Source organism: Engystomops pustulosus, chromosome 1 (genome assembly GCF_040894005.1).
Source record: "Engystomops pustulosus chromosome 1, aEngPut4.maternal, whole genome shotgun sequence".
In the NCBI taxonomy this organism is placed as follows: Eukaryota; Metazoa; Chordata; class Amphibia; order Anura; family Leptodactylidae; genus Engystomops; species Engystomops pustulosus.
The window spans coordinates 233,894,063-233,918,059 of record NC_092411.1 but is presented as its reverse complement, the minus strand read 5'-3'; the positions used below and the strand labels follow the sequence as shown (position 1 = coordinate 233,918,059).

The following is a 23,997-nucleotide window of genomic DNA, read 5'->3' as shown; positions in this document are numbered from 1 at the left end:
TGTTATGGTTTCCATTACTTCCATTAAAAATAATGGAAATCAAATTAATCCTTCATACATTCTATTGACTGCAATGGAATTTTTATGCTTTCTGTAATTCTTCCATTAGTTAGACCGAAACAATGATCCATCAATTTAACATTAAAGGCAACACTGTATATATAATGGATTGATGCAAAAGTATAATCAACAGTACCAATATTTTCCATCCCTTACTCTTTCCATATTTTATTAGAAAATATAACAAATATAACTACTTTCTGCTTATTTCAGTTTAGCATCCTCTTAAATAATAAATAATAATAATCTTTATTTATATAGCGCCATCATATTCCGTAGCGCTTTACAAATCATAGGGGACAAATACAAATATAATAAAACAGGACAGAACAGAAAGAGTAAGGTGGAACAAAAGGAGTGAGGTCCCTGCTCGCAAGAGCTTACAGTCTATGAGGATGATGGGGCGACACAAGAGGTAAAAAGCTTATATAATGGCCCAGCTATACGTCATAAGGGAATAGAACAAAATAAAATAAAATATAATATAATAAATAGTCCAGTCATCAGCCGTCATCTTATATATAAAGTCCAAGGTAAATGTGACTGCCAAGAACCCTGAAGCTTGGTGCCTGGTGGTTGCTGGATAACAGATGGGAGGAGAACACAGGACAAGTTAGTAAAGAGAGTTAAAACTTCATGCAGTTAACAAGTGTTATAGGCCTGCCTAAAGAGATGGGTTTTAAGAGCACATTTGAAACTTTGGAGGTTGGGTGTTAGTCTGGGGCAGAGCATTCCATAGAATGGGTCCAGCTCTAGAGAAGTCATGGAGAAGCGAGTGGGAGGTTTGAACTCAGGTAGAGGTTAATCTAAGATCAGTGGCAGATTGAAGAGGATGGAATGGATGGTAGACTAAGATGAGTGAGCAGTTGTAGGGAGGTGCAACATTATGCGGAGCTTTGTGGATGAGGGTTATGATTTTAAACTGTATTCGAAAGGAGACTGGCAGCCAGTGCAGCGACTAAACTAACTGGAGACATCTGCGAAGCGTTTGGTCTGAAAGACGAGCCTGGCTGCTGCATTAAGAATAGATTGTAGAGGAGAGTTTGGTGAGTGGAAGACCGGTTAGTAGAGAGTTACAGTAGTCTAGACAACAGTGATCAGTGCAACAGTTAGCATTTTACAAGTTTCAAATTTGAGAAATAGGCGGATTCTACAGATGTTTCTGAGATGTATGCGGCAAGAGCGATCAAAAGATGTGTGGTTCAAAGGAGAGTTTCAGCACAATCCTAAGACAACGGGCCTGCTGCTTTGGGGTTATGGCGATGGCACAGTCTGAGATGGAGAGGTTAGGATAAACTCTGTTAATGGATGGAGGAAAGACAAGAAGTTCGATCTTAGAAAGATTAAGTTTCAGGAAGAGAGAGGACATGATGGTAGAGACAGCAGAGACAATCACTAATGTTCTAGGTTAGGCCAGGGGTGATGTTACGTGCCGAAGTATACAGTTGGGTATCATCAACATAAAGATGATATTGGAAACCAAATATGCTGATGGTTTTTCCAATGGGGGCAGTATAGAGGGAGAAGAGAACAGGACCTAGGACTGACCTCTGAGGAACCCCAACAGATAGAGGAACAGAAGAAGAGAGAGATCCAGAAAAAGAGACAGGTCAGAGAGATAGGAAGAAAACCAAGAGAGTGCAGTGTCCTTCAGGCCAGTGAAGCAAAGCATCCTGAGGAGGAGCTGGTGGTCCACAGTATCGAACGCTGCCGATAGATCCAGGAGAATGAGAAAAGAATACTCACCTTTGGATTTATCAGCGAGGAGATCATCGGAGACTTTAGTGACTTCTGTTGAGAGAGACTTTACGAAATGGGAGGGGATGGGGTCACTGATGCAGGTAGTGGGGCGAGCAGAGGAGAGGAGACTGGACGCTTCTTCCTCGGTGACTGGCTCAAAGGAAGAGAGAACAGGGTGTGGTACCAGAGGGAAGAGGATTAATGGAGATAGTGGATTGAGAAATTATTTCCTGGCACATGCTGTCGATTTTATCTTTAAAGTAGGTGGCCAGATCTTCAGCCTCGACGTCTTTGACAGATGGCTGCACCTTTGGTGTTAGTAAGGAATGAAGAGTATTGAAAAACCTTTTGGGGTTGTTAGAAAGAGAAGATATTAGATTAGTAAAATAGACCTGTTTAGCAAGATGAAAAGTAGAGTTATAGCATTTGAGCATAAATTTGAAGTGAAGAATGTCAGCGGAAGTGCCCGATTTTCTCCACAGACGTTCGGCACTCCTGGAGCATTGCCGAAGGAAATGGGTTTGTGACGTGTGCCAAGGTTGCCTACATTTGGGTCGAAAGGCTAGAACTGACGGTGGTGCCATCTTATCCAGGGAAATGTTGAGAACATGATTATAATGATTTGTAGCCAGGTTAGGACAGGAGAGAGAGGAGATGAGGGACAGTGATGGCTGCACAGTTTCTGCACGGTGGTGAACACTAATGGCACGTGGGTTCCGGTATGTGTGATAAATGGACATATTCTGTACAGGAGAAGAACTATTTACAGTGAAAGAGAGAAGGTTATGGTCTGAAAGTGGAAAGTCAGTATTAGTGAAGTAAGAGAAAGAAGAGTGTTGTCAAATTACCAAGTCAAGGATTTCCCACTTGATGGGTAGGAGAATCAGAGAGTTGTACGAGTCCTAGAGAGGTAGTAAGTGATAAAAGCTGAGAGGCTGAAGAGGAGATGGGGTTGTTCATAGGAATGTTAAAGTCTCCATGATGAGTGTCGGGATATCACAAGATAGAAAGTGAGGGAGCCAAGAAGCTCTTATAAACAATTGTAAAATTAGCCTTATCAGATTTACTGATGGTAGACGTGTCCTACTAAGAAGTTCCTGAGGAACTATGCTCCTCAGGACTTCTTTTATTATGACTCTATAAAAATGATACTAATTAGTCTGGGACAATTAGACCGTGAGATTTGTAGACATCCAGGTGAGGTCACTGGCTGTCTGCAGCTTGCGGGAGGTTTAAAGGATAAATTTATCAGAAGGGACATGCATGATTTATTAGCGGATGGAGCCTGGAGGCGCTCGGCTGACATAGGCCTGAGCGCCTCCGTATCATTAGCATATTTTTATAAGTTGTTTTTGTAGTAAAACTTACGTACCGGAATATGAGAAAAACCGTTCCAAATAACCACTAAGGTAACGAGCGTTACATTACAGTAAATCTGGTGGTAGATGTCCTTTAATCCATCATTGTGATGTACTCAGCAGATGAGCTGTGTTCTTGCCTCTGCATTTACAACCTTATAACACAGGAGGTAAAGTCTAGACTGAAATCAGGATGAGTTATTGAGTTTGTAGTAGACCTCCTACCAGTGGTGTAACTTGAAGCTGATGGGTCCCAGTGCGAAGTTTGTGCCAGGCCAACAATAATGTATGGCTTATAGTACTAGCCCTCATATGGGAAAGTGACATCCTATGGGCCCCCTAAGCCTGTGGGTCCCATTGTGAGCGCACCCTTGGCACCCCCTCAAGTTACATCCCTGCCTCATGCACACTAAGCTTGTGTGCTCTCCGCTGAAAATAACAGTAGACTCATACACAGGACTGTGGAAACCAGGGTGTGTGTATAAGCCCATAGAAATGCCCATTAAATGGCTAGCAAAGACGTTATTAATGGTCCCAGATACAATGTGGACTTTAATACTGATAAATGTACATGTAATATGGTCAGGGATAATACACACCAGGTAAAGTGAGAAGGAATTGGCATAGGAATTTTAGATGACGGTAATGTGACCTATATAACAAGAAACTGCACCTAGCATGTGATATAAGATATAAGGAATCACTTGCCCCCTTGTGTAATTGTCTGTAAAAAACTATTTCCTATGAGATCAATAAAGTTGTTCATATGGATGGACATGACAACAAAGGGGTTGTCCACTTTCAGCAACAAAAAAAAGTTATTTGAGTAATACCTTGTTGATATCACAGAGAGTAGGAGGAGTTCCGGAAAGTGCATTGTCCGACGACAATGCACTGTGCCGCAATTCAGTAGCATTGTGCGCCTGATATCGTGCATGTGTCGCTTCCTCACTCAGGTCCGCCGGAGTTCACCATCTTCTTCCCGATGCATGTTAGTGCATTGGTTGCGAATTTAATCTTAAATTCCGCTCTCAGTCCGAATCAGTCGGCACGCCTCCTGATTTCTGTCGCATGAAAGCTGGCGCCGCTGCGCCAAAATCCGATAGTGTGCGATACAATCCCCTCCTAAATACCTGTCCCAGCGCCGCAAATCTCAAATACCATGAACTGTCCAACGGAAATTCGGTCCGCGGACCCTTAGTAAATAAGCCCCATAAAGTATCAGAGAAGTGTTTAACTTTTTTTATTACCCAAACTATTTCAATTATTTGCTGAAGGTAGACAACTCCTTTATTATAGTTCTGTCTCTTGTCAGAACAAAAAGGGAATATTTTGTAGCGGCACCAGAATGGCCGGGTTGAGCTTGAGGTGGTTAACGTTAAGCATATTCCAGCAAAAATAATAGTTTTTTTTTTATAATAAAATAATTTGATATTTTTTGTGTAATGAAAAGTTATTCAATTTTCTAATATACTTTCTGCATCATTCCCTCACCATTTTCTAGAACTCTGCTTGCTGTCAATTCATCAGGAATTTCTGTAGATAAACACGGTCCATGGTCATGTGATCTCACACAGGTGCACATCACAAAGTGCAATCACATGTTTATCTACAGCAGTGGTTCTCAACCTTTCTAATGCTGTGACCCCGCAATACAGTTCCTCATGCTGTGGTGACCCCAAACCATGCAACTCGCAGTAAAAACACAGTAAAATTTCGGCTCCGATGGCTTTAGTCGACCCCCGCTGGGGTCCCGACCCACAGGTTGAGAACCACTGATCTACAGGAAGTAAACAATGAAACTTGCTGTTGCATGACAGCAAGCAGAGATCTACAAAACGGTGAATAATTGATACAGAATGTATATGAAAAAATGTAATAACTTTGTGTTACACAAGCAATATTAATTATATGATGTAATGTGCTTAAATTAAACAACCTTTAAGTGATAAATGAATGAGAGGTCTAAAAATTTACTCATAGGGTTTTTGCCTTCTGCACAAGACTGTATTTCTTGGTGGTATGATAGATGTTTTTTATGGCTAGCACACAGCACCATTGACTTTAAAGGGAAATATGCTGATCTACTTTAATGGCTGTATTTCCCACTGCACCACAAATAAAGAGCATGTCCCATTTTATATGTGCAGTGCAGTCAATTCCAATAGAAGACGCTTGCGGTTACATTTGGGTGACAAACTGGTACGACATAAAAGGGCTGCTAATACTGGGCCGCAAGATGAGGAAGATCCTTTGCATATTACCTCACAAACATATTTGACATCAGTAGCTGAGTACAACAGCTTGCATACGTTGATGTTATTGGATGCAGTCCTTCTCATGCCAGTATTTTCCATATCTGAAATTTAAGGCCGCAACATATTTTATGCAGCGTGTCCTATTCCTGGCTGTATTTGGCCGTTTTTACTGCTCTGTCTTTTCCATTGAAGTCTATAGGAATGCAAAAAATACCAAGCATATCACATGGATATCACCCGCATGCCGTCCGTATTGGTGGATCAGTTACTAGGTAACACAATCATGTGACCCTTCAAGGGTTTTGTACAAGCCAATGACATTATGCAGCCTTCCATGTTTTTTACGGAGCATAAATATGTTAGACATACAGGTGATACGGGAGGACAACTACAGACGACAAATACGGGAAATCTGTATCTGTAAAATATGGACGGCAAAACTAAGTGTGCTCAGTAATGTTAGTACAGGTCCCAACAAAAGTCCCATTTAGAAATAGAGAAGCCGCATGATCGTGAGATAAAATCCTATAAACAGATGACATGTACATTGTTAGGATCCACCGCCCCTGTTGTGTTTATTCATCATAATTTGCGCCTATTTTTGGCATTAGTTACTATTATTAGTAATTTCCTATTTCAGCTTTAATACGGTAAGGCAAATCCTTTGAACTTACTTGGTGGGGCTTCTGTAGTAAATACTGTAATAGCTTAACATGTTGTCATAACAGCTGATGCTGGAGCTATAATAGTAGATTATGCCCAAGTATTCTTCTCCGAAAATAGAGATTGTAGGGGTCATGCCTGGTAATATAGATGTGTCATATAATTGGGCATTGTGGTCCTTACATGAATACCTGTTACTACCTCCTGCAATGACTATGCACTATAGATACAGTAGTATACAGCACCATCATGGGCAGGTGGGCCCCAGTCAGCCCAGCTGTGTGAGTGACCACCCGGGTAAAAACCAGGACAAAATACTGCACTCTTTGAGGGAGGTGTATCATTGCAAGAAATGCATCTGTTTTTTTTTAGGTTCTTATAGTATCTGATCTCTTTGTTTTTGAAAAAGGCAAAACAATTGGTTCCCCAGCTTCATCAGTGACTGCACACAAATGTCATCAGTGTTTTTTTTTTTTTTTGCCGAACCATAAACTTCTATTGGAGTCTGAGGTTTGCAAATGGGAGCCTTCCTTCCGCCTATAAACCCCTGACCACCTGATACCATAAAACAGGTTACCCTGCAGACCGATGCACCCTGGTTTCTGTAAATATGGATTGGTGACTGGTTCATTCAGCATTATTTATTTATCTATTCTGATCCCTTATAAAGAATAGCTGGACCATTGTACAGGCTCTGTCACCTCTTGTCACCCTCATCCTCATAGATCTGGTTTCCTCAGCCCTTGTATGTAGGGCATAAGAGATACAATTCAGAGCAGGTCCTATTCTTGGCCATGTTTGCTGCTCTACCATCTCATAGAAGCGTACGGAAACATAAAAAATAGGGATTCTGCACCTAGGTAACCTATGGGCCATCCATAGTTGTGGAACAGTACCTAGGAAACACAATCATGTGACATTTTCAGGGCCTGGGACAAGCTAGCGGCATCATTTGCCCACATTCTGTTATTTTTGCAGATTGGCTAAAACAGGTTACACATGGCTGACCCACATACACATTTTGCGGACTTACAGCACAAAAACGTTAAGGACCAGGCCATTTTAGTTTTCGCGGTTTCATTTTTCAAACCCAGTCTTTAAAGAATCCATAACTTTTTTATTTTTCAGTTTACAGAGCTGTGTGAGGGCTTGTTTTCTGTGTGACAAATTGTACTTCCTAGTGACAGCTTTTCATATCCCATGCTGGTTACTGGGAAGCTGAGGAAAAATTCCAAATGCAAAGAAATTGTAGAAAAAAAGGCATTTCCATCATTTTATTGTGGACACAACTTTTACCGCTTTCACCGTGCGCTCCACATGACACCTCTAATTTATTCCTTGGGAGGTTACAATCGCAGGAAAACCTCTTGTACAAAAAAAAAATTCTCTTCATTTCACTTTATTCTGACATTAATAACTGAAGATGTTTTAATTGCTACCGTTTTGAGGGCTGTTTTGGGCAGTTTTTATTAAATATTTTTTGTGTTTCTGGAATTTTGGGACACGGTGGTATCTAAAATGTTTATGATATTATTTGTTGATTTTTTGATTTTGGTAAATCAAGTGATTTAAATTTTTAGTTTTTAAAAAAATGTATTTATTATTTTATTTTTTACTACTCTTAAGACCCCCAAGGGTACTTTAACCTGTCTGATCATTCCTACCATATGCTTCAATACTGCAGTATAGCACAGTAGTTTCCAAGAATCAATAGGAGTGTGCCTCTGGCACACTGTTATAGATCCTATCCAATGACAGGCAACCTGGAAACAGATTGTCGCTCCTTGATGATGTCACGGGAAGCAATCATTTTATCCAAGATTCACTGGTGGCAGGTAAATCAGTGCCAGTGGTGGGTGTTGGCTGCACAATGCAGAAAACACCCGCCATGTATGAAGAGGGCTCATACATCCTTAACCCCTTCACGCTCTGCGCCGTAGCTCTGCGGGGAAGTTCATCCCGTCCTGCTATGAGCTGTTCCTCCATCCCTATAGCTTTTATACATCTGCAAAAGGCCACTTTTTCCTTTTCTTTTTCTTTATCTGCTTCCCTTCTCTACTATCGAATTCTTCCCCTCTACTTTCCAGCGTTATTATTCTTATATATATTACCCAACGCTTTCTTATGATCTTTTATATACCATGGCTACTATTATTGTGTATCTTGTCAGGCACTAACTCTGCCCGGTCCTTGGACCCTCATTTTGCCCACCCTGCCACATTCACCAGCACCTTTTTACACTTTGAATACCGTCACCTCTCACTTTCACTTGTCACTTTCCCCATTTCTCACTCTCCTTTACATGTTCCGCACTCATGTCATGTTTTACATTCACTCGCATTACATTTTATCCGTCGCGTTACCAGAAGTGACATAATCCCTTACTTCCGGCGCTTGACACACAGAGTGAAAGGGGGGAAACGCATCACCCGACTTCCGGTCTACGGAGCGCACGCTGCCCCTTCGGATCACTCGTGTGGTTAGTTTGGGTGAGTCTCCAAGGATTGGGCACACTATATGTATCCCTGGTCTTTCTACCATCTCTCTACCCCTGAGGAAGCCTGTGTATTCAGTTGAAACACGTGGGGATCATTGTCCCCAGTGTCCAGCATTGATTGTGTCTACTTAGGTAATGGCGGTGATTATGCTTTATTTTTAACATAATGTTTTTTGTACCACACCTGTGCAAGTTACTATTGAATTATTATAACTATTTTCTGTACACATACAAGCCTGCCCTACCATGACTGTGAACTTATACTGCTGTACTGGGGACACTAGGATCTATATAGCACTCATATGTGCTTTTTAAAATGTTTTTAACTCTTTTTTTGATGTTACGCACAAAATAAGCCCTCACACAGGTCTGTACACGTAATAATGAAAAAGTTATGGATTTTTGAAGGTGGAGAGTGAGAAATGAGCGAAAAAACCCTGTGTCCTTAAGGGGTTAAAGGACATCTATCACCAGATCAAGGGTTGTAAAACTAACATACAGACATACAGGTGTGCGCCCCCTCTGGCTGGATCTGCTGTTCTTTTAAGTACTGTTTTTAAGAAAAAGGGCTTTACTAATTATGCAAATTAGCCTGAGGGGCTCCAGGCTCCATTGAATCTTTTTATAAGCCATTTTTTTTGTAAAAACCAGTGTATAAGAAGCTAAAAGAAAAGCAGATCCAGCCAGAGGGGGCACATACCAGTATGTAAGTGGTAACAGGAGGCAATAGACGCCTATGGGTTCCCAAATAAACTTATGACTGTCTGTTTTATTATAATGTTGGAAAACCAGGAAAAATAGGACATGCTCCTATGGGTTGTAAACAATGTAATTGTGAAGAAACACAAAGACTAAAACATTTCTGCCTGCTATCTGCAGAAATCACGGCTAATATACTGAGGACAATGTGTGAATGAGCCCTACATGCCATCAATCACACAGCACGGGCTGCCAGCTCTTGGTGATAAATGTGATCATTATTGGAGATAGAGGTAATGGAGGCAATGTCCCCGGTCACACACAGCAGAGAGGGGCGGCCCAAACCTGCACCCTCTACCTGCCCGGGTCCGCCTCACAGCAGCCTACTGCGCATGCGCGCGGCCAGTACTGCGCTCACATAGTAGGGAGCCGGGTAGATGCCGGCACAGATACAGCCGCTGCTGCTCCGGATCATACATCGCACCTTGCTGGATTATATACCCCACCTGCCGGATACTTACCCCCGGGAGGAGCACTGGCACTGCTGGAGAACGTGCAGGTAATAGAGCTACTCCTCTCCACTATCCCCAGCGGATGGGGTCAGGTGCACTTACAGGTGATCTCATCCACTGACACTGGGGATGTAGCAGAGCTGAGATTGTCCTGGCAGTGAGTGTGGTTGTGCCTGTTGTATTGGGGGAGTCGCTGGACACCCACAAAAAGTGTCCTTTTAAATGACACATGTAGCTCTGCTACATCAGGCTCCCAGTGTCTGCCTACAATGAAATATTAATGTCTGCTGAGTGCTGGATATAATTACACATGATAGGGCAGTCAGCTGGATGTAGCAGAGCTGTCATGTTGTGGGCAGTGTAGCAGAGTGTAATGGATTATTGATTTCACCTATTCCTGGTTCACTCCCAGGAGTTCATGGAGCATTGAGCTAGTAAATAGGATATCCAGTGATGTGGATGATGACTTCCAGGTCATGCATGTACTGTCATGTTACATGTATGAGGACCCTGGTCTTCACTGCTGATGATCAAATTGCTGCACTTGTTTGATTTGAGTCCTACATTGGGGTATTAGACTGTTTTATCGTATAGATATTAGTCATTTTCTATGAGGCTAGAGCTACATGGCAACTTTTGCCCAAGTGATATTAAGATGGCAATTGTTGCCCTACTAGTTACAATGATGTAACATAGAGCCACAAACATGGACAGGGGTAGGACCTTCTCTGAACACGGATCCCTACAAAACACAGTTGTGTGCATTGGTCCATGATCCGTGTGCCATCCGCAAAAAAAAAAAAAAAATTATCGCTGCAGATTTCAATATTTTTAATGAGATATTTAGCATTTTCATTAATGGTTTCATACATATGTAACAAAAAAGCATCCTACAGAAACTGTATACAGACTTTGTAACAAATCTTCCAGTAGTGGACATAACCTAAGACTGTGCTGCTGTCTCCTCTGATGCACTTGTTACAGTGATGATCCTATTGTTCCCTTTATTGCATGTAACTTGTGTAGACTACAGCCCCCATTCTCCGCTGCATAGATTGTGCCCTCCACGTCAATGTGTGTGTCGTGGTATTGTCCCTGGAGTTCACACACTCTCTGGTCAGTGATTGATACCCTTTGCATGCTGGAGCTATGGAGTCCTGGAGCCATGGTTGCAAGTCTTTATTCCCCATTGATTGTGAGTATGAGCTATAAACTCCCCTTATAACTCCCAGTCTTGGAGACTGAGTGGCTTTGGAGGGGGGAGGGACGCTAGATACTAACCGCCACCCAAGGATCATTCAATGAGAGAGCTGGCAAGTGACATCAAATAAGGTTTGCATTGTAAAATAAAGGGAGGGGATAGCAGAGTCTCCTTGGTGGGGGGAGGAGGGCGGCTGGGGAGGCTGATCTCATCCCAGCACGATCACAAGCATTACTAATTGGTTTTCCCAGGGAAGCTGTCGAGCAACCTGTTGTGTTGCCTCCTGCATCTATGCAAAGGTGACTTTTTCATTTTACTAGTGTGGAATGAAAAATATGAGGAGACACTGGGGTTTCTGGCATGTCTCGGGATGAATAGAGTAGAGGAAATACTAACTTGTGATCTCATATCTCAGCAGTGAGGTGAGTGCATCCTTTTTGGGTTACTAGTAGTTACAACCTATTGTTCTAGTGCATACTCTCGTAACAGTCCATTCATCATGGATCTCATGCGTCTCACCACAGATTTTTATTACAATTAACCTTTGTGCTATATGCATTGTTTTGTATACCAAGTTTTTACTCTAAAGTTACATCTGTATTTGACTGGTAGTTTTTGTCATGTTTTACGGACCCTTTTGTGGTATGGACATGTGAGAGAGAAGCCATTGATTGTGAATTGTAAACAAAATCTTGTGTATTACTCCGTCATGTAATTGAGGATCAAAATGTAATACAAAATCCCTATGGAAAACACTGACAGGTGAAAGTAAGCAGGTCTGGTGTCATGCAGGTAAGAGAAAGTCTTGTGATAGGAATGCAGTGTTTACACGGAGCGTCAGACACATGGTGGTATCAGCGCATTCATCAGGAGTGGGGTTTTATATCGCACATGTCTTATTTTCATATTGGGTATAATTGTTTGCTCTCAGGTAAAGCCCTTCACACGCACAGCCTGCTCCATCCCCTGCTTGACAGATCAGACTGTTTTACATGTTGTGGTCATGTTAGGAGGCCTCCGTCTGCTGTGTTTAGTCTTTATCACACATCTGTTCTCATGGTTAGGGCTCGAGATTATCACTGTAATACATAGGGGTAAGGGGATGATCACACGCAGCAGATTGCTGTTCCATACATTGGAATAAGTTTGTTTTGGTAACAAGAGCTTGGATATTGGTAAACCTTGATCAGATGATTGGGACAGCGTGTTTTTCCCACAAGAATTCCAATTTGAAACATCATGTGATATTATTGGGTATTAAAGGGATTTTCCCACAAAGGTTGGGCCCTATCCACGGCAGAGATCCCCACAGATCAATACGTGGTGTCCCACCTACCTCCTTTGGACCCATCGTTGCTCCGTCAGACTAATGGAGCAGACGCCCCGCATGACCGTTCTGCTCCATTAATCTCCATTAATGGAGCTGGTGGAAATTGACGAGCGTGGACCCCTGGTTTCGTGACCTGTGGGGGTCTCAGCACTGAGATCCCCACTGATCAGCAAGTTAAGCTCTATCCCATGGATAGGGGCTAACTTTTCTTCGTGGGAAAACCCCTTTAAACCTTGGTTGTCCAGTTTGGGATGTCGCAATTCACATTACTGGTTCCATTGGGGTTGACGTCGGTCTTTTTACTTAGAGTCCCTGAACCATCTGTTCAGAAGTGAAAAGAGAGATTATGTATCGGGATATTACATGGCTTCCATCATAATTAAGTGTTCATGTAACTGTAATATCTTATTTTTAGGGCAGATATTCTGTATATGAACCTGGTCAGGAGGCTATAGAAACATCTTACTGGCCTGTTGGGAAGGACATTTAATCCTACTACATGTATAGTCCACACGCGTCAAAAGTATTCATACTCTACCGTTTGGCCATTAAAGACTGGGGAACAATGAAAAGTACATCAGCTGACTGCTCCACAGATATAGAGGGAGATTTATCTTGTGCTGGGGCAACCTGTGAATGCGTACTATAAAGCCCTATCGCTAAGGTGGATACATCATGAGGCTTAGACCTCATGATGTATCTGGCAGTCGTGCTGTGCTGGCGGATAAACTAAGGCAAATACTACCTGGCATATTTTTGCGTAAAACCTGCAAACATTCAGTGGTGAATGCTTGCAGGTTTTTAGAAAGTGCACAGACACGGGGCAAAAACGCCTTGTGCCGGCCAACTCCGCCAGGACATACACCCCCTCCACGCCATGGAAGTACTGTAGTTGTACAATTACACAATTTCTTGCAATTCATAAGGAACACTGAAGATTCTCCCCAATAGTGTAAAAACTAGTCATATAAACATTTGACTCATTTTGGTTCCGGGTGTAAGGTTGAATCTAGAAATTTTAAGCACAGCATGTAAACACGCCTAAGGATGCGAACCAATAGGGTAAACGCAGATTTTTGTTCCAGTTCTTTAATAATAAATGCTTTACAAATTTATGGCACACATTCCCATCTATCTTGTATATAAGCCTATCAATTGGCTTTTTAGGAAGGACTCTGCCCTTGTGTGAGTCCTGTATAACACATCATCAAACTGATCGATGGGGTGCTGGGAGTCGAACCTCCGTAGTGAACTGATCAGTTCTCCATTGCTCTACCATTCTGCTGCAGGTCAATCCCTATTCATACATTCCAAAAAGATGGCAATGATCTGGTATCCTTGTTGCTACTTCAAAGATGCAGGCTGTTGTTTGGGCTGTCCATTGTCTGATGGTGCCCGGTCACACTTGTACTTGTTATTTAAAAAGTAAATCAAGTACTGTAATGACCGGCAATATATGGATCAAGCATTCATATGAATGTCCATCCCATAGCCCTAGAACAGGCGATCAATACCTGATCGATCAAGTTCCGATATCTGACACCCCATTGGTCAGCTGTTTGCAGACACTACAGCATTTCGCAGAGCACTGTCTTATGCCTTGTACAGTGGTTGTATCTGGTATTGCATCTCAGCTTTTCATCTTGAATGACACTGAGAAGCACAGTTTTTGTGACAAATGGCCTTTTCATTAAAGCCATGACCTGTGGCGATGCTGGGTGAAGATCCCCTACCAATCTGTTATTGACCACCTAGCCTAAGCTTTTTTAAAGAAAGAGAATATAAGGTATACTTTGGTCATTATTTAGCATACAATGTGGCTCATTTACTAAGGGTCCACGTAGCGCAATTTTAGTTTTGCGCCACATCGTGCCGGGGATTTTGTCGCACGCGATGGGATATCAGCGTTGGCTTGCACGTGACACAAATTGGGGGGGGGGGGGGGGGGGTATTGGACAACCTGACGGATTCGGACTATGCGCGGGATTTAACATTTAGAATTGTGTTGCAAGACACGCCCTTACAAGCATCGGGAAGAAGAAGGTGGACCTCGGCGGGGCAGCATCGGACCGTCTGAATCGGGGATCGCGACAGGACCAGGTAAGTACATTTGCCTCATTATGTATTTTAGTGATGTTCTCCACAGAGAGATAATCTGTCTATGACTAGTCTCAGAAGAGAAAAGGGGGTTAAGCTTTTAGCAGTAGGATTATTTTGTTTTGCTGGTTTTGGATGCAAGTTGGTTGCATAACAAAACCCTTGTCATTGACTGCATGGATATAATAAGGAGTCTATAGCAGTAGGTAAGTGTGTGTTAATCAATGACATTTGTGTGGTTGAATTGCGTGTTCAGGATTATAATTTATAGTTGGTCTACCTCGGGAGACAGATGTGGGCCCTGTCAACTGGAAGTTGAGCCAGTACAGGCTGAAGATAACCTACTTGTTCTCCCAGGGATGGATTAAGATTCTCTATACCTAATGGTAGAGAAATTTCTTCCATACATCATTGCGGAATGTGTAGTTAGATCTTTGAAAAACATTCTTGCAAAATTCCAATTTTTGAAAATAAATGAATCCATGTTGGACTACATATGTTTGTAATCATTGATCTGATTTACGCTTGAGCACGATCAACATGGAACATGTACGGCAAGGTGAAGGTGCCCAGAAGGGTTTCTAGCTGTGGCATGCTGCGATTACATGGCGCTTACTGTTCTTGGTACGGGAACTCTTATGTAACCCACGCTAAATTAACACTGAGGTGTCAGTTATAAAAGAAAAGGGAGATCATAAAATGTGCTGAAATATCACAACAGAAGCCCCTCAGGCCAAAACATGTGGCTTTATTTTATTAGCGTCTGTGTGCTTTTCCTACGGATTTATTTAATTTCCCTTCTTAAGGGGACTGTAGCATTGTTCTCACTTCACAAGTTCCACAGCCATGTAATCGCCGAAAGCTTTAAAGACTTAGCATTTGTTTTTCAAGTGTCTTCTTGATGGGTTTTTCCATTGTTTGTTCCAAATCCACTCCCTGAATCTGCACTTGTTCCTTATCTGAAGGCAGGATGTTATAATTGATTTGGGGGTCTGGTAAGAGCATTTTCTATACCTGTGCAATCACTTTTCTTCAGGATGTAGCTATGAATTCAGGATGAAGGGCTACAGTGCTTCATTATGTGGTGAGTGGGTTGGTTAAACATTGTCCTCTGTATCCGTATTGTCTTAATGTTTGACATTCATTGGGAAGACGTCATTAAACCCATTACGTCTCTTATGTTTAAAGATTGAAACAATATCCACATTAACAACACATCCCCACTCCACCAAAGTGTCCTATCGCCAGTGTTGGGAAAGCTGGATCTGCTCAGCGACACCTAGCAACCCCAAATCCTCTGTATGGTTAGTATGTGCACAAACATGCCAATTTCCCAGGGGACTAGACTGCAGATAAGTGAATCAATCAATATTTTTTTTTTTGCCGAATTGTTACTCCAATAATCTTGGAAATTGGTATGTAACATGCTTCCCTCCCCAATTTTTTTTTTTTCTTTTTCCCAACCCAACATGAAAGAGAATATTAGCCAGCCATCTTTATGTACGGTGAGCACACACATGTCACTATACTGAGCAATCGTAGTAAAAAAAAAAAATAGAATGTGCTTTATTATAGAATTTGCTGTACGTCTGGCCCAGTTGCATGCGTCCCTATGGTGATCTGAGGTTTGAGGAGCGCTCCCACCCAATGCCAGGCCAATGTATTGATATGCCCAGGTTAATGCCCAGGTGTAGCATTCGTTCATGTGAAAGCAGCGTAACAAATAGATTTGCTTGTCTCTACTGGAGGCCTCCATTCTTGGGATCTTGGCGTTTTGTACTGCTAAGTGATCACGGAGGGCAAACCCTAAAAATCAGTAATGCCTGCTGTTGAACCTCTTAGTTGAGGATGGGCATCATCGTTATGTTATGACGGGATCCCATCACTTGTGCACCTGGATCTTGACTTTGACAGTCAAAGCCTGCAAAAGACCTCATCCATGGTTGACTTTTGTTTGTATGCTGCCTCAGTTGTGTAGTAAAGTTGCATCCTTGTAGCCCACATGGATACTTGAAGGATCACCAGTAGGACAGAGTTGGATTTGTGCTAATAACCACTTGTCCTACCTAAGTATAGTCTACTATTTTTATCTTGGTGAATTTTGAAATCTATAGGTTTGAACTATATATCCACTAGTCCTACAGGTGTCTGAGAAGATGAGATGTTGTTATAGTATAAACCCAGTTATTATGATGAAACATATTATTATACTTTGCTCCATATAATCTGCCAAGATGGAAAGGACATGTTATATTGTTTAAGTTGGAGATCTAGGTGACCTGATTGACAGTAACTTTATTAATACAAATAATTCTTAGCATTTATGTAACATATAGGCTTTCATTTTTAGTCATTGTGTTGTATAATGTATCCCATTCATTTTGAGAGTTCCTGTTAGTAGCACACCTTATGTAAGTGGATGGATTGTGAAGGTGCCTACAGTGCCCCACTTTCTTGAGCCTATGGAGAGCTAAGTGTCATCCATCTCAGGCTTCAGATCATTCTTCATGATGGACTGTAACACACATGCTACACACAGGGAGACAGAAACTACTATCAAAAAGACTAATAGTAATTTAGGTTAATTTCACACAGTTATATGGTAAGAGCTCCTTATATAGATGAAGAGAATAATCACTTTTACCATTTTAGGTGGAAAAGATGGTTTAGTTTCTAAATTGGCATCCGATTCTGTGCTGAGACATTTTGGGATTGATTTCAAACTAGAGAAGAGGAAATTAAGGGAACTATGTAAGAGTGCTCTCTATCTATATACGGTAATATATATATATTGTTGTGGGGACAAGTGCTTGAACACATACTATTTCTACCACCCCCACGTCATAAAAGTGCTCTGGTTTTTGTCACTTCCACCTACAGGTGAATTGTGTTTGTTTTTGTGGCTGTATTGTAATTGCCCCATCATTAGGCAAATAGATACCCATCAGTAATTGATGTGTAAATGGAACAGAGCTAGGATTTCACAGGATGCAAGCAATCGGTAACATTGATAAGAGCCCTAAAAATAAGATGTATGTATTGAAAACACACAATCCAACAAAAACATAAAAAGTAGTCAATTAGTAATTTTTTAATACTACTTAACAAAAAAAAGGGAGAAAAAGTCTGTGCATGTTATTTCTTTTGATTCGGTATGAGGATGAGATGGGTGAGCAGGTATGGCCACACATGGAGTTTAGGGCAGAGGGGTGGGAGGCTTTATAAAGAATGCATGACAAAGACTCTTATGACTATTTACAAGGCTTCCACATGAAAGTCCCAGGAACCAGATGTGTCTCGCTTTGTGGGTATTTACTTAGTTTCATGGAATAGAAATCTCCCACCTGTACTACTAAGCTGTCATCATCTAGCCATCATACACTGACACATAATCACACATCATATGTGCATGTCAGAACAGCTGTGTACAGAGGGGCTAAATCTATGGTCGGAGGCTTCGCCTGGTGATACTGGTAGGTTTTTAAAGATTGTTTCTGGTATTTTTGATTGCAACCTGTTGTGTATAGTCTACAGGATGACCAAAAACGCCAGAATGCTTCCCAAAAAAAGATGAGTGACGTGCAAATTTTATGGATAGTATTAGTAAGTCAATCCATCATTGTCGTCATATGTTATCAATAGTAAACTGTGAGGAAAACCCTGACGATGACCTTTGGTTGGAAGACATCTTGCTTTAGTTTTGTTGAATATATATGGAGACTCAAAACTTAAAAAAAAAAAAAGTGTGGGTTTCAAAATAATTGCCAAAATCATGCCGTGGCCTAGAATTCTGCAATGTGACCATGTTTTATTGGACACACAATTCTGTTTAAAGTCTCAGAAACAAATAGTTGAACTCCTCGATCATTCTCCACAGCCGACATAAAATATACCGTACATAATAATTATACCGTACTATGCTCCATCCTACTGTTCTACTTATTCGGTCTTCTGGGAAAAGTGCTCAAATAGCTGATGCAATGAACACTAAATTCTCTGTGTAGAGTAAGAGCCTAGAAACCTCTTGGAGTTACAGTGTGTGCTCTGTGCTCATACCTTAACACTGGGAAACATTGTAGCAGGTACATTTCCAGGATATATGTGTGTTTGCCTATAAATAACCCACATAGAAAAGAGATGCTCTAAGTTGTGGAAAATTGATAGCTGGGCGAGTAACTTTACGTCACTGTAGCCTTTGTATTCTTTATATATCCTTTATCCTGCTGGAAAGTCAACATGTTGGTGAATGGGGAAACACAAGCGGCATGAGGCAGATCAGAAGTTACTACAGGTAACGCTGGCCATAGAGAGAGAAGTCTTTTATCACCTTCTTTGTGAGAGTGGAAAAAGCTGAAAGCAGGGACTTAACACATAATGGGTAACCGAGATTGAAAACATACATGAGAAATTTCAACTGTGGTGTCTGGCGTAGGGCTGGTTGGCGCCCGGGTACCACAACAGCCTTAATAGCATGTTTCATAGTAGAATTACCATTACCATCAGCAGTCACAGTTGTTTTTACTTGCTTTTTTAGTCCTGTTTTATTACATGGAAATAATGGATTTCTTGATCCCTTTCAGATTCTAATACTCATGACATGTATGTGAAAGTGGACATCGTTCTCTACTGCTCCGTCTCCCACCATTAGTAATGCCCCATCTGATGACAAGTCTGCATCAAGATGCATGTTATGAACTGTGTATCCCTGGTCAATGATAAGGAGATTGGCGACTGCAATGTGGTCATTAGTGACTTAATGTTTGATAGCCAAATAACAGAAGTATCAGCACCACCACCTCCTCCTCCTCCTCCTCCTCCTCCACCGCCACCACTTCCTTTCCAGAATCATGACTCTCATCCAGGGCCACCACCACCACCTCCCCCACCTGGTGCCCCACCACCACCTCCATTCCTACAAAATGGTATTTTTGGACACGGCAATAACAATAAGAAGAAAAGAATGAGGAGCTTTTTCTGGAAAACCATCCCTGAAGAGCAAGTCAAGGGTAAAACCAACATCTGGACTTTAGCTGCTAGACAGCATCAGTACCAGATTGACACAAAGACAATTGAGGAATTGTTTGGGCAACAAGAGGATGCAAAGCCAGGAGTGTTCAAGAGAACTGGGAGCTCCAGGTCGTCTTTCCGTGAGCCTAAGGATGAGGTAACTCTTTAATAGCCCTGCATAAAATTTTACATTAATTGTCTCTGTAGCTTATTAGTGTCACCTGCTAACCCTATAATTAGTCTGGGATGGAGTTGCTATGGTCATATAACATTTGAATGTAAATTCTTTCAATAAGGTCATTTAATTCAAAGCTTCTTAGATTTTCCTGTATCTTAAAGGTTCCTAAAGCTACCAGCAATAACAAAATGGCCAGAGTTCTTCATGTTGTGTACTCCTCTACATTTCATTCGCACAGCGCAAATCTTCAGGCACATATGTATAAAGGACCTTTCGGTTCAAGACCAAAGTGGGCATTTCCGATGGCATCTATTTAACAGGCATATTTTCCTGACACCTCCACAACAGCACTTGACAGGAGGGATTCCCCGCCTCTCCAGGGACTGGAAACAACATGGAATCTATTTAAAGGGGTCCCTCCTCCTCCTTATTCCTCAGTTGTTTTCCCGTCTTTGGAACGCTTGGAATCCTACTTTCGAGGCCGTGTGAAGGAGCATCATTGTGCGGTAACCTAATTGGTCCCGGTCCTGGACACCGGGGCTGGAGGGTGCCGCAGGGAACGAGGTCATGGGAGGCTTGTCCTCCTTCCTGTTTCTGGCCGTAAATCCCTCCTAGAGGGCAGGCTTGGGCAGAGCAGGTAGACCACGATAATCCTTGCTAAGCTGCTAGAAAAGTTGAGCACCTACACCCCAGACTTTCCAAACACTAAGCTGGTACTATGGGGCTCCGATGTAGACAAATCCTGCCTTCTGCAAGATGTGTAAGCTGCCGAAAGGGTTCCAAAACTTTTAAGTTAATGCCCTCATCTTCTGTGAATATCTGGTTTATGATTTAAAGGACATATAAGTTAAGCATCGAACTCTGTTATATTTAAACTTTACCTTCATTTACATCTTTGAAAAATTATTTATAAAATATATTAAATTCCAACTGGGCTGGAAGTATTGGCGGTGGCAGGACCCCCTCTGGTCATCGGGCCCTGGTGATATTCAGTAGTATCTTCATGCTTTCTCGGTGTGTCTGTAGGATTTATCGGACCGAATGTAGAACTAATCATCTGAGCTGAGATTCTGAGTTCAGTTTAAGATTTCTACATTTGGGATGGTAAATTTGGCACATATATCCGTAACGTTTGTTGAAGAACAGTCACTCATCTGAGACACCGGCTGTGTACTTTATTTATAAAAAAACCAAAGATCTACAAAATCATTACAAATTTATACGAAAATATTTACAACTTTTCACTATACCATTATACTGGAAAGATCCTTTCCTACCTCTGTTTTACTCATTTTCAAGGATGACGAAAAAAATGCAGAGTTACTTTGTTTGCAACCAAGATCATCTTCTCAGTTCAGCCCATGTTCTAAACAGAAGTAAAACGAGTATAAGCTTGTTAGGATGATTAATGTATGTAATATTAATATTCTATAGTATGAGGTAACATGTAGTATTGGTTGTGTTTCATACAGTTCATTCATTTGAGGATATGAATGAAGGACAAGTTATGACATTTTGTTCCTACCCCAGAACTCCGGCTTCTGGCCTCCTCCTGCAGGCTACCTGCAGATTTGTATTTGCGCGATACCAGGTTCCTTTTAAAGTGAACTTGACTTGGTGCATCTATTCTGTTGCACTACGGTGTGTTAAGGTCACTCTCTGGTTTTATGCAAATAATAGGATCCCAATTAGAGGCTGCAAAAGCAGATTTGTTTGGTGACACAAAGCACAGGTCTGATGCACACAAGCGCTGTTTCATCCATGTGCTTTCTGATAAATTCAGGGGATGGCTCATAGACAAATGCTTTTCTGTGGGATAATGCACATAGCTGTGGTTTACAAGGTTCCGTGTGCAAGCCATGGGTCTGAGCCTAAAAACTCAGTGCTGGGCCTATTTCTGCCCATGTTTGTGGCTTGGAAGCGGATTACACACTGTACGAGGAACGCAAAAAACTGATAAATGATCCATTGTTTGTGGTGGGAGAAAATCGGACATTTGTGAGCTTGTAGCATTTCTTAGGATGGAGCCAACACTAGCACCCCCCCCCCCCAATAAATCGGCACTGTATCTAAAGTATCTAACTCGGTATTTGAATGGACTAGCATTGCTTAAGATGTCTTGCACATGAGATTTATTATAATAGTGTAGAAAATAACTTTTATCAATTTAGTTTCTTTTTGGCAAATCAGGTTTTAATATTATTTATTATCTTGTTTCATATTTATTAATCATTTTACAACACAAATTTGACCTAATTTTCTCAAATGTAAATGCCGTCCTGCATTAATATGTGGCACAGTTATATGGGAAGGAAGCCAGGGGAAAAAAGAGGTGAAACGAAACTTGGAGAGTCAGGGCCCCATATCAGACTTCTGAATGGGGCCCTCACCCCCTCAGAACATATATACAGGCAGTCCCGGGGTTACGTCCAAGATAGGTTCTGTAGGTTGGTTCTTAAGTTGAATTTAAATGTAAGTCGTAACTGTATACTTTATCATTGTAACCCCAGTCAAATTTTTTTTTTTTTTTTTTTTGGTGTGACAATTGGATTTTAAAAATGTTGGATTGTCATAAGAACCAGGATTAACAATAAATCTTAATTGCAGACACCTCTGATAACTGTTACAGCTGATTATCGTAGCCTAAGGCTAAAGTACAGTAAATTACCAACATCTAGGGGTCGTCTGTAAGTCGGGTGTTCTTAAGTAGGGGACCATCTGTATATATTTATATGCTCACGCATTTCCACACTCTTGCGCACATAGAGTTATGCACACACGTTTATTCAGTGATATATACATTTATGAAGCGAAAGAAGTATACGGTCCAGCCAGTCTCCAAACACCAGGTATCTTTATTCAAAGTTGCATCATAAAATAAAATCCACTCAGACAGATGGTCACAGAGGCCTACGCGTTTCAGGCAGACAACCTGCCCTTAGTCATAGCTATGACTAAGGGCAGGTTGTCTGCCTGAAACGCGTAGGCCTCTGTGACCATCTGTCTGAGTGGATTTTATTTTATGATGCAACTTTGAATAAAGATACCTGGTGTTTGGAGACTGGCTGGACCGTATACTTCTTTCGCTTCATGAGTGTTTGCCCCAGCAGAGGGGTGGTCCGTGCCGGAGTCGATACTTCACAGGAGGGGTGAGCTGGCATCCATGTGCCTTTTATATACATTTATACACTTACACAGATCTGTCGCAGTAGCTGCTGACCACATGGGGGAAGTACACGGCAGGAATTAGAGATAAGAGAATCTTAATGCTGTGGTCCTGCTGTCCTCTCCCTCTCCCCCGACATTTCTTATCAATTCCTGCTTTGTAATATAGAAAATATACACTGTTTGTATACATACAGAAACAATAAAATCCAGAAAATCTACTTTTCAAGACCGCATTACATTAAGAATTTTCGATTAATATGTCATTCATATTGATCAGTGGAGATGGTAAAAAGAAGTTGGAGAGACTTGGCACCTTTTACAGTTGGGAAAGCTATTGAGAGCGCCGGACTCCTCGAGACACATGTACTGTAATTTGCATATGGTTATTTTGGTGCAGACTGTGGTCTTAGGTGTGATCATGTTTGAAGGTGGAGACGATAACAGGCGTTGCACATGTTGGAAAGCGTACAGGGTGTAAGAACAATTTATCCTGGCTTGTGCTGCTGTACGGTGATTCATGCTTTTCTTTGCATTTCCCATAGCAGTCTGTTACACCAACAAATGATTTTGTAGCCACAATGGGATGTGGTGTTTAGACGTTAATATGTTTTCTCTGAGATGTCATGTTTACCATTGGACCCTGTTCAATAAATGTTCGTCATACTTACAGATATGGTCGAGTAGATTTTTCTTGTATTCATTGAGCCTTATTCCTTTGATCTCATTTGTACTATCAGTCATGTTGCCTATAGATTATGGGCACAGAATCTCCAGTTATTCTCCATCTCCTAGTACAGGTACAGCTGAATATCGGAAATAGATCTTGCAATGAGGAAAACTCTAACTTCAGCTTATACTGAAAAATAGCCTCAAGGTTAGATGAGCCTGTTGTGTCAAATTTGCAAGGTATTCCCTATGCACAGGTTATGGGATAGCAAACTGAATGCTAAGGATCCATCTGCTAGAACCTACTAGATCAGTGATGGAGAACCTTTTAGCGGCCAAGTGCCCAAACTACAACCCAAAACCCTGCTTAATTATCGCGAGGTGCCAACCAAAAATTAAAGCAGTAACTTATTGCTTCCTGTTCAACGACTTTCAATCATATTGGCCTCCTGAGGACAGCAACACAGTAGAAAGATGGAAAATTTTTATCATTCAAGCTTCTGTCCAGTTTCCCTCTGTACACAGAGAATCGTGGGGCCAGCAGGAGGTCCTCCAGAGATAAT

The 23,997-nt window shown here is 41.6% G+C and overlaps 1 protein-coding gene across 3 annotated transcripts in view; it reads left to right on the top strand.

Annotated features, from left to right (window-relative positions):
• Positions 1–9,585: 9,585 nt before the first annotated feature.
• Positions 9,586–23,997, top strand: part of FHDC1 (FH2 domain containing 1) — a 39,372-nt gene continuing 24,960 nt past the window's right edge. The window contains exons 1-2 of one of the 3 annotated variants that reach the window (XM_072121152.1): positions 9,586–9,834; positions 18,996–19,579. In XM_072121152.1, coding sequence (XP_071977253.1) covers positions 19,097–19,579 — 483 coding nt within the window. In that variant the 5' untranslated portion in view covers positions 9,586–9,834; positions 18,996–19,096. Of the gene's footprint in view, positions 9,835–11,202; positions 11,411–18,995; positions 19,580–23,997 lie in introns of those variants that run through there. The other 2 variants (XM_072121171.1, XM_072121162.1) reach the window with 2 other exon arrangements.